Source organism: Rutilus rutilus (genome assembly GCF_951802725.1).
Source record: "Rutilus rutilus genome assembly, chromosome: 15".
NCBI classification, from domain to species: domain Eukaryota; kingdom Metazoa; phylum Chordata; class Actinopteri; order Cypriniformes; family Leuciscidae; genus Rutilus; species Rutilus rutilus.
In genome coordinates, this window is record NC_140220.1 from 24,344,294 (window position 1) to 24,355,576 (window position 11,283).

General features: G+C 36.6%; 1 protein-coding gene across 1 annotated transcript; it reads right to left on the reverse strand.

Moving 5' to 3' along the window:
- Window positions 1-946: 946 nt before the first annotated feature.
- Window positions 947-7,817, reverse strand: bsnd (barttin CLCNK type accessory subunit beta). Its single transcript, XM_084432505.1, has 3 exons — window positions 7,432-7,817; window positions 7,212-7,294; window positions 947-2,527 (listed from the first exon to the last, which is right to left on the reverse strand). Exons 1-3 carry the CDS (start codon window positions 7,606-7,608, stop codon window positions 2,275-2,277), a joined length of 513 nt encoding a protein of 170 aa, XP_084288631.1. The 5' UTR covers window positions 7,609-7,817; the 3' UTR covers window positions 947-2,274.
- Between the last annotated feature and the right edge of the window lie 3,466 nt (window positions 7,818-11,283).

Sequence of the window (11,283 nt, forward strand, 5' to 3'; positions counted from 1 at the left end):
AGTATATAGCTAGGCCTACTCAAGATTATTATGAATGCCAGAAAAGTCATATGGGCAGCATGCATAATAATCTAATTGCTTTTAACAGAGCCTGAGCGCTTTAAGTCCCCCTGTAGTCAATTATTTTATCCCTTAAAATTCATCTTTGAGCACCAAAATGACATATTTAAACTATTTCCTTGAAAAAAAAAAAAAAATCTTAATGCCTTAAAATAGCTTGAATGTAACACCCTTGCCTGATTTAGTGTACACGGTTCTATACATATGCAAATTAGTCCCCCCTCCACTCACTCGCACTTGTTGACGATCACACGTTACAAGGTAGTTTGTGACGTCAGAAATACCAGCGATTTCAAACCGTGTTTTTGAGACTGTCTTTGGTTCACTGCAGTTTTATGGAGAAATTACTCAGCAATGGTGTTGACTTATGAATTTACACATGTTTTGTCTTGAAGTATATTAAAAACACCACATAGACATATAAACAACATTAAAAGCTTGATTGCAAAGGCCTGGCTATTTTGGGGAAGCAAATTTCCACAGAAATGTAAACATTCCGCAACGCATTCTACAAATATCCAGGTACAAATAAACAGAACAAAATTTTCAATAATGAGCTTAGTTTTATGAAACTTGTATATGCATTTGTCTTTCTGTCCTTAAAGCTTTGTCTAATTCTTAAGGTTTCATTTTCGTGCTTTCGTGCTTTTAAATATTGAAAATATCTAAACGTTCTATTTGTTTACCTGGATATCTATCAAATAGCCTACACTGCAGGACTTTCACTGTGACCAGTAACTTATGAAGCATAAAACTGAGCTGAACGGACAGGGAGGACAACAGTTATTTATTTATTTTTGCACAAACAGAATGCTATCATTTCTGGAAATCCTCCCATAAACGACAGAAATAGGCAATGTAAAGAACATACTCCAACAAATAGGCCTACTAATTTATTTTAAGTAAATGACTGATATGACATGGACAAATGTAGTACAACGCTTTATCCTAAAACATAGGCAATGACAAGGGCAAATGTAGGTACAAGAACAAAGCAGTCGACTCCTTTTTGGCACAAATGGAACCTCATAAACGGAAAGTCCCCACCATAAAAAAAACAGAAAAACAAACGTGTGTTGCCCATAGGCCTGATTCACATTTCAGTAGGCTACTACGTGTATTTTTAACTTGCTCAGCAATTATCTCTTTAATTTATCCCTAGAATTTTACTACAATACTACATTTAAATATCTAAAATCACATATCAATCCAGCTATGGTTATTTATCCTGCTGTCCCATGTGTAAAGGATCTCTTATGAAGGAGCACCACAGACAGATATAAAAACTCCACATTCCAGAATGCAGGCAGTTCCTCTTTCAGTGTCCTCTGGTCAAGGTCACAAGTATGCTATTTTATCACCTAATGTTTAAACTTTCTCCAGCCTTATTTCCTGAGAGTGAAACAATCCTATTATCATACGCTTGTGACAAAGTCACTGCCAGACCTTGTGACATTAACATGCCTAATGTAAAATATGATGGCATACATTACACACTTAAAGGGCACCTATAATGCAAAATTATTGCAACTAAATGCATATTTAGTTTCCGCAGTGTGTCCACAACCACCTTATTTTGGTAAAAATCCATCCACTCCGTTTTCTTTTTCTTTTCTCCATAAATCTGAAACAGTGTCTCAAAAAAGAACAGTTAAGGAATGTTCTCCTATGTAATGTCACAATGTAACAAGCACCGCCCACTACTGGTGACATAATCTGCCCTATTAGCTTAGCTCCTCCCCTGAGTGAGCTGTACACATGTCCGTCATGTTTATCTCTTCGCCAGAGATTTAACAGCAGCATTCAAGTAAGAAATGTATTCTTATTATAGCTACTAAAGTTATGCAATCAAGAGCAGTGAGTGATTTTCTGTTTTTCTTTTGTTTCCTTTGTATTACTACATTTCAGCAGGTCATTTGCATTTAAAGAAACATGCACGAAAACAGCATTTTCCCTTACACTCAAAAATGGGCATTTACAACATGGTATGATAAATGATCTGTGGGGTATTTTGAGCTGAAACTTCACAGACACATTCTGGGGACACCTGAGCCTTATATTACATCTTGTAAAAAAGAGGCATAATAGGTCCTCTTTAAAGATATTGCTATACGTTATTTAGAATATTTTTTTAAAGTGTGACAACATAGTTGTCTGGCAAATATTTACAGTATGTCAGATGTAGATGATGATTTTAACATTAATCAAAAGGCACTATTCACTCTCCAGCTCAGATGTAAAGTAACATGAGTCTTCCATTTTCCCATAGTACATCTCTCGGTTGGGGTCTGTTCCTGTGGTTCTTCTGTCCGTCAATGGAGTGCTAGAACATGCCAGCACACTGGGAGAACTTCGACATGTGTGGAGGACGATGACACGCTCACTGTGGAGTTTTGGATCTGCTGATATTTCTACTTTTTCATCATCACAGAAGCCAGCCAAGGGAGCTCTTACTGGTTTCTGTGGACTGTAACAGGAAAATACATGTTTTTGAGTTTTATGCAGTTTAAAGTTGCATATTATAATTGGTGCTATTTAAAAAAAAAAGTTTTACACATCAAAAAATAAAGTGTATTTTTGACCTACACTCAAATGAGATGAAGATTGTTCTTCTATAAAAAAAAAAAAAATAGGATAGCTACATGGTGCGGGTCACACCCTCAATGTATTTCGCCATGTTGAAATGTTACGTCATTCACAAGGTTGAATGATTTGAAGGAGAAAAATCCTGAGTAGTGATATGCTTAAGTTGCTTATTGTTTTGTCGGACAGGTAAGGGAATTAATTATTGTGATTATTAGACCGCTCTCTAAAACTTATATACGAGTAATTTACATAACTGACGAGCATGTTGAACGACATTGATAGCAGCATACGGTCTAACTGTACACCATTGTGGTATAATTAGAGGCTTTTGAGTTGTAAAGTTGTACCCTTGTCTCTTTAAGATATTGTACAAAAATAATCTCATCACACAGCATAATTACATTCCCTGGAAGAGGTAAGATTCTCTAAGATTCAATTATCCAGCCGCTTAACTCAGTTACAGAGTGAGTGAATTTAGACTTAATAAGTCTTGATGGGCCCTCAGAAAACACAAACCCAGACTCCAGTGTTGTGGAGAGATAATTTACAATACAGTAACCTTTCACTCTAAAGTCACCATGAAATCAAAATTGACAAATCTTTATTTATTTTTATTTAAAAAAAAATTTTTTACAGGATGTTGCAGTGTTTAATATAAATGATTTATCCATGCACATAATTATTAAAATGATGTCCTCAATCTATAATCAAAAACATTAACCTCCCCTCTCCATCGAAATGACATTTTCAGAGGGTGGGACTAAATATATTCCACAAATGATATTCAGATTTGCATCCATTTAATTAACAATGCCCAGCTTCAAATGTTCCAGTCAATTCTTGAGGACAAAATCAAGTCCTTTCCTCATACCATACGAGCTTTATAGAGGCATTATTGCCAATAAATAAATAAATATTTTGTGTCTTTTCTAGAAGATAAATTGACTTGAGAATCACAGAAAATAGACTTGTTTTCTTGAATTAAGTTTCAGATTCCCACTTAGCAAATGCATGCTTTTAAATACATAATTTACCAGTGTAGTGAAACTTATTTTTTTGAATTATTATAATATAATAATTATAATCTATTATATGTATAGAATCTTATTTCAAGATATATTCCCTGAAAAGTCTTAAAGGGATAGACTCCCAAAAATAAAAAATTCCAAACCCATAAGACTTTCGTTCATTTTTGAAACACAAATGAAGATATTCTTGATGAAATCTGAGATTTCGGTCCCTCCATTGACAGCTGCGCAATTACCACTTTGACGCTTCAAAAAGTTTATAAAGAGATCGTAAAACTAATCCATATGAATTGAGCGGTTTAGTCCAACATTTTTTATATGCTTTATATGATGAACAACAGATTGAATTGAGGATTTTATGCACAAATAAACATTGATCGTAACACGAGAATGAACCTCACTGGTTCTTGCAGAAGCTCAAACGTGCTGCATAAGGGCCTGTTCACATATCGCGCCTAAAAACGCATAGAAAACGCTAGGCGCGCCGCGTTCTCCTTTTTCCAAAGCGCTCGGGTGGTTGCGCTCCGGAGGCGTCTGTCGTTGCTAAGCTTGGTTCTTGTCACGTGACCTGCGGTGCGCTTGCGGCATTCTGAAAAGTTGAGATGTTTATCTCGATGCGGCGCGGACGCGCTTGGAAAAAACGAGCGCGTCGCACCGCGACAGCATCGCTTCCATTATGAGCGCGCATTCCGCGCGCCTACATTTGAAATAACGAACTTGCGCGCGCAAAAGACGCGATATGTGAACAGGCCGTAACAAGAGAATGAACCTCATTGTTTTTTTTGCAGAAGCTCACCGCTGCGTAACAAGAGAATGAACCTCATTGGTTCTTGCGGAAGCTCAAACGTGCTGCGTAACAAGAGAATTAACCTCATTGGTTCTCCTCACACGTCAAACGAACATGCTTGAGCTTCCATTTACCACAACTGATGTGTGTGTTGATGAATGGTTATGTGAATAAAATGTTTATGTGATAAAAAAAGCCTAAATTGAATGTTCATCATATAAAGCAATTGAGTCACTTCAGAAAATTTGGACTAAACCGCTCAATTCATATGGATTAGTTTTACGATCTCTTTATGAACTTTTTGGAGCATCACAGTGGTTGCATAAACTGTCTATGGAGGGACAGAAATCTACTCAGATTTCATTGAAAACGTTCTCATTTGTGTTCCTAAAGATGAACGAAAGTCTTACGGATTTGGAACGACAGAATCACACTTTGGCTGCGTGAGGCACGTTCAGGAAGACGGATCAGGCTTAAACTATTTACAAAAAAGACACGTACCAAACTGAAGACGAGAACCGACCAGGGGCCCGTTCTTCGTACGTTGCCTAAAACATCCGAGATCAAATTACACATCCAAGATGATATCATCATGCTACTCATGATCTGGCTAATTAGGTTCTTCGAACACACCTGCCAGATATGATTAGTATAGCTGGATTGAGTTATCTGAGATAATTGCGCGTTCATGCGTTGGTATAAAAGGGGTATCGGTACTATGTATCGATAGTAGAAACATGATCAGCAACGCTGCTATTGGCTGTTCAGCGTGGCCAAAGAGCGCGCACCGTTTTTCTCCTCAGCAGAGCAAGAACTAATAGTCGAAGTTTATTCGGAATTTTAATGTTTAATCAAAACGCCAGGGAACACCTCAAAGTCTGAAAAAGCCAAGAGAGAGGGCTGGCAAAAAGTAGCAGACAATTTAAATCCGTTAGAAGTGGCGATGTTAGATGTTTTTATCACTTATTAGCCTATATTTTTGTATTTTAATAATTGCATAAATAATTACTTTGTTCATTGTAATGTCAGAGTCACCACACTAGAACATGGGAACAAATAAAAGTGAAGTACAAAAATATTCTACATAATGGTAATTTTTAGTTATATTATAGTCTCTTTTATAAAAGGCACTGTTAAATGGTTGTCTGTTTATAAAAGCAACCAAGAAAAAGGCTGAGAAAAAAAAAGAAGAAAAGATCTTAGTAGCCTACACTGTAAAATAATTTTTGCTGCATTAAATTAAGGCTGTATAGTCATTTCAACTGTTAAATCTTGAGTAATGATGAATTGCTTTGACTTGTGAAAGTGAAAACTAATAAACTTATGGTAATGTAAAAATATTTTGCCATGAGTTATTGATCACATTTTTCCCGAGTGTAGGTCATTGTAAATAATGACATTTTGTTTTCCTCTTTTGTGCACTTTTACATAATACACCAACACTTGTATCTGTTCCCAAGAAAGTGGTGGCTGAAATATGTGCAGTAAGTGGACATTTTCTAACTTTCCAAAGGATAAGAAAGTATAAGACTTTGTAATGTCCATTTGTTTCCATTGCACTGGACAGTGAATAAACCCTCTCAGATAACTGTCATATGGAGGAACTAGCCTACCTGCAAGTGCATAAATAACTTTACTTAATTTATACTTGTATGCTTTATGGCTGCAATATAAGTTGCAGGATTCCACATCTACAGAAAGGCCTACAGAAGAGTCTGCACAGACAGAGGAGACATAGGCCTACAGGTGGGCAGTGTATAGCCAACTTTTCCTTTTTATTTGTTGCATGAGGCATGTGTCTAATATCTCTTGTTGCAGGCACTTGACCACTGGCTTTTCTTTACAAAGAACAATTTAAATAAAACTCAAGGAACTAAGCATATTTGTCTTTTATTAAACATTTAATGAAAATATTTTTTTTTTTGGCAATGTTGTGTAATATGGCACATGCAACAATGTCACAGGCCCTGTCAGGTGTGCAACCCTCATACTTTTCAGACACTGAAATCTTCCCTTTAGTTAGCCAAAGTTCATTTCATTGTGTGCCCTTGTCCTGGCTAGAGCTGCATTGTAACTGGTTTGGGTCAGGGAATGGGGTCATATGAAAAAAATGCAGTTCTGTTAGGACCAGCATAAGTGTATGTAATACAGTGAGCTTGATATTTAATTGTGGAATTTTCCTTACCACTTTCAAATAATGTGCATAAATGTGAATCTCTGAAAATTCTTAAGTCATGCACAGATCCTGGCCATTTTGCTTTCACATTTGTGATATGGAAGATTTTAGTCAACTGCCTTTTTTTTATTTGATATAATATTACTAATCTGGAATATTAAGAATCACAATAGTATCTGCGCTGCACATTTACATTGTGAACCCCCTTTCTGTTCACATTATCCCCTTCATTGAGGCCTTGATGGCAGTCTATGGTGTGGTACCAATAGTACTGAATCTAGGGAGACTATATACACAGACAAATGAGGAGACTAAGTGACAACAGCTGCACACAGTGAGTGATGATGTCTGTGATGAGGATGACAGGTAACAGGTGAAACCGATTAACAATGAAACACATGGTGCACAAACACAGAAGGCAAAACAAAGTCCAAGACAGGTGTCACAGTGATAGACAGGAGGGTGAGTAATTAATGACAGAATTGAACTTTTTGAGTAAACTATCCCTTTAATATCCAATGCAATTTATCTAAAATATTTGTTTGTGTTGTCTGTAAAGAGATCTTACTCTAACCTTTTTTCATCTGAGCTTTCAGCACTCAAGTCCAGTTTTTCAGCCCCACAGAGCTCTTCCTTCTCTGCCAGTATAACAGTCACCTGTTGGACATCGGAAACACTCTAATGTAACGCACTCTGTCAAATTATATGCACATTATAATCAAAGTAAATGCAGAAGAACATAAAACATAAAATCCATATATTACCAAACATTGGGAACAGCCAACTTTCCTTACCCTGGGGTAACACTGACACACCGACCAGACCGTCCCCATGCCCACCATTATCACTCCCATAGCACAGAATGTGGCGAACACCTGTGGTTCCTCTACGGAAATCATGAACATACCCAATGCCACAAACGCCATCCCAAGAACAATGAGCCCATAGCGATACGGCTTGTTCTCTGCCATAGAAGAAGAGTAGAGTTCCAGCAGTGGCTAACTAAGTTAACAGAAGAAAGTACCGGTGAGAGTGTGGAGCTTTATGATTGTGTTCCCATAGAGGTGAAGGACAGACTGAGAGGACAGGAGTGACTGACGGGACGCAGGGCCAGTGGAGAACCAAGATACAGATCATTGAACCTGTAATGGGTCTTAGTCAGGTGACCTTCCCCCAGGTAAAGGTTGCATTGACATAAGCAATCTTACTACATTCCATTCCAGAATATTAACTAAATATGGTACAAGTCATATTAACGCTATAGAAGATACAAGTACATACAAAAACATTTAGTTTGATAATATTATTGGTTACCAAATACAAATCAACAATCGAGTTTTTGTGTCATATGGTGTATTGGTATATATATGCACATGTGATAGCCAGGAAATACACAAAGAAAATTATATGTAACTGACAAAACATCACAGAAAATAGACTTATGCAGCATTATGTGATATAGTAATAATAAAGCACACACAAAACAGAGATAATAGTTTCTGGTAGGCCTGTTAAAGTGACAGTGAATGTGACATTCAGGAGAGAGAGAGAGCACATTTCCTCAATCCTATATTATACAACATAAAGTAAGCCTACCAAAAATAAGATTATATACATTGGGAAATTTCGAAAAACATGTTCTGGTCATTAAGAAAAATCAAGGCACAATTAAAACTTTGGTTCAGCTTATTGATAAAGAGGTACTCAAAAATATAAAATTACAACTTAGCATCTTTTACAACCTAGACTGATTTTATATTTGGGGTCCCAAAGTCCCTAATAATATACACCACCATTCAAAAGTTTGTGATTAGTAATTTTTTTTTAAATAAAGTAACTAATTTATTTAACAAGGGTGCATTAAACTGATCAAGATACTAAAGACATTTACAGTTACTTTACTCATTAAATAATCTTGAAAAAAAAATGCATCACGGTTTCCAGAATAATATTAAGTTGGTACTTTCATAGTGCGTTTTCAGCATTGATAATAATGATAAATGTTTCTTGAGCAGCAAATCAGCATATTAGAATGATTTCTGAAGGATCATGTGACACTGAAGACTGGAGTAATGATGCTGAAAATTCAGCTTTACCATCACAGGAATAGGTTACATTTTAAAATATATTCAAGTAGAAAATGGTTATTTTAAAATAAATGCAGCATTGGTGCGCATAAGAGACTTCTTTTAAAAACATTTAAAAATCTTACAAACCCAAAACTGGAATGGTAGTGTATGTGTAATATTAAATAATAAAAGTATTTTTAAATTGATCTCATATGTCCCCTTCAAATTATTTCAAGTTCATTCCCTTTAAACACATTAGACTGATATTATTAACAATCTTCTCCCTTTTTTACCATAAAGTAGGAATGAACATTTCATTACTTTGACTGGTATCTATATTCTAGAAACACAGTTTCTGTTTTTGACCCCAGTAAAAACACAATGTAGAGAAATACAATAAAACAAATTAAAGTAAAATCAGAAAATCATCAACCTTCAATGGCAAGTAGTTAGTAGGAACTACTTAGTAGGTTAGTAAGTAGTAGCAAGTACTTCTGTAATGGCCTCGAGGTCTCTCAGACCCCAGACTGAACATGAGGATGAAATAAACTTTATAACTTTTATACTGTGATTTACTGTCAGTTAATTTAAGTAAATTTTCTATTTCTATTTTCCATTTCGGTATCCACATACATAGCTATGAAAAAGTAAAAGAAAAGAAAGAAATGATAGGGATGCACAAAATCTGAAGTCACTGTTACCAGTTATCAGCCATAAAAAAAAGACTTTTTTTCTTACTCCGTATTAATTCAAAAAGTAAAATAGGCTTTTTTTAGCCAAATAATAGGACTCCACATTATTTCTAGTTGGATTACCAATTTTTAAACATAAAAGTTGGCCATGTGCATGTATCATTTCTTTATTCTGATGGTTTATAAAATTAGCTTACAAATCTTTTGTTACTGTAAGACAGGGCTCCAGACTAACTTTTCCACTGGTTGCACTGGTGCTACCAACTTTCTCAGTTGGTCGCACCAGCATATAATTTGGTCGCACTTTTTTCTTTTCTTTTTTTTTGCTACATGCCATGGGATTAATCAGTGCATGCTGATGAATAGTGGTCTTAATCTGCATAAGTAAGTTTAACACTGATGTAAAAAGACTGACAGTGACACAAGACCTCATGTTAGCAAAATGTTTTAATCTTTACACTCTCAAAAAAACTATTAAAAAAATGTTCTTTAATGTTTGATTATAATTTTACTGTCTTCACATAGGGATGGGAATTGATACGATTTGATCAATATCAATGCCACTGACGATTCTGTTTATCGATCCGAATATTTAACGATTCTCTAATCGATTCTTGATAGCACTGTGTGGAAAAATGTAGTCATATGCTTTTAAAAAAAACAAGTGGTTTTATTTATTTTAAAGCTTGAGTAAGCAAACTGTAGCCTACTTTTTATGTAATTTATGTAATAAATAGAACCTTATTGTTAAGTGTTGATTAGTTATACACCGATTCAGACGTCTCCTGAGTTCACTGTTGGAAAGATCAGTTGTTTTAACCATTCATTAAAATAAATCGGTTCAAAGGAGTCATTAGTTCGCGAATTGGACGTGTCATGCGTGTTGTGTGATTATCCCAGCAGTTAGGACATGGACATCCAAGATTTCTGTCAACACAGAAAACATTTCATCACTGGATAGGTTTTTTCGTTTATTTAAAGTGTGATTTTATGTCAGCTGAATGTCCGGAACGCTTTTCAGAGAAGATAAGGCAACTTATTTAGCACAATTCACACCCAGCGGTAATTCAGGAAAAAAAATGAATGCTCCACATGAAACTTCCGACCTTTTACCACCGTGTCGATTTATTTTGATTAATATGTGCGAGGGAGAGAGAGCAAGACAGCGCTTAGTTTGGAGACGGTGAAGTCTTGTTCACTATCAAGGCTACGGAACTTCGACATTACGGATGTCGTATATGGGAACTCCTCTCCTCCTTCACTTCCGCTGAAATCTTATAGGCTAACGCCAGCAGAGCTGGCAAATTGACGCAAAATATGCAAATACTGAAACACCGTTGCAGTAATAATGCAAGTGCAGCGTCAATTCCCTTCAGAATCTCTCTCTTCACGCTCAAATCGTGTGCTAGAAAGCTGATACTAACCACTACAACTTTAAGGATTATTCGCCGTCGTCGAAGGTGTGCCGAAGATACTTCAACTGTCTTCTGCATCCGATGGCGACCTTCTGCAACTTATGCTCGGGGCCCATCGGAGTTTTCTCGAAATGGTGTCAGGATGCCGGCATAGACCCAGAGAGTTGTTCTGTGTCGGATATTCTGCGCTTCCTTCAGTAGAGGATAGATGAAGGGAGCCTACCGTCCACTCTGAAGGTATATGTGGCCGCTATCGCCACGTTTCACCCCTCTGTTGATGGGCAGTCTATCGGTAGACATGCGTTGGTGACACGATTCCTTAAGGGAGCTAGGAGATTATGCCCTGCGCGACCGCCTTCGGTGCCGCCGTGGGATTTAGCTTTGATCTTGGAGGCTTTGTCAAGACCGCCCTTCGAGCCCTTAGCTTCGATCGCCATTAAGGAGCTATCGATAAAAACGGCTCTGCTTCT

Bases quoted from the DNA above. Each gene is read 5' to 3' on its own strand.
- bsnd (XM_084432505.1), bottom strand. From the start codon at position 7,608: ATGGCAGAGAACAAGCCGTATCGCTATGGGCTCATTGTTCTTGGGATG. The intron at 7,295-7,431 runs GTAAGGAAAGTT...GATGTCCAACAG, and splicing joins TGTGTCAGTGTTACCCCAGG to GTGACTGTTATACTGGCAGA. The intron at 2,528-7,211 runs GTTAGAGTAAGA...TTCCTGTTACAG, and splicing joins GAAAGCTCAGATGAAAAAAG to TCCACAGAAACCAGTAAGAG.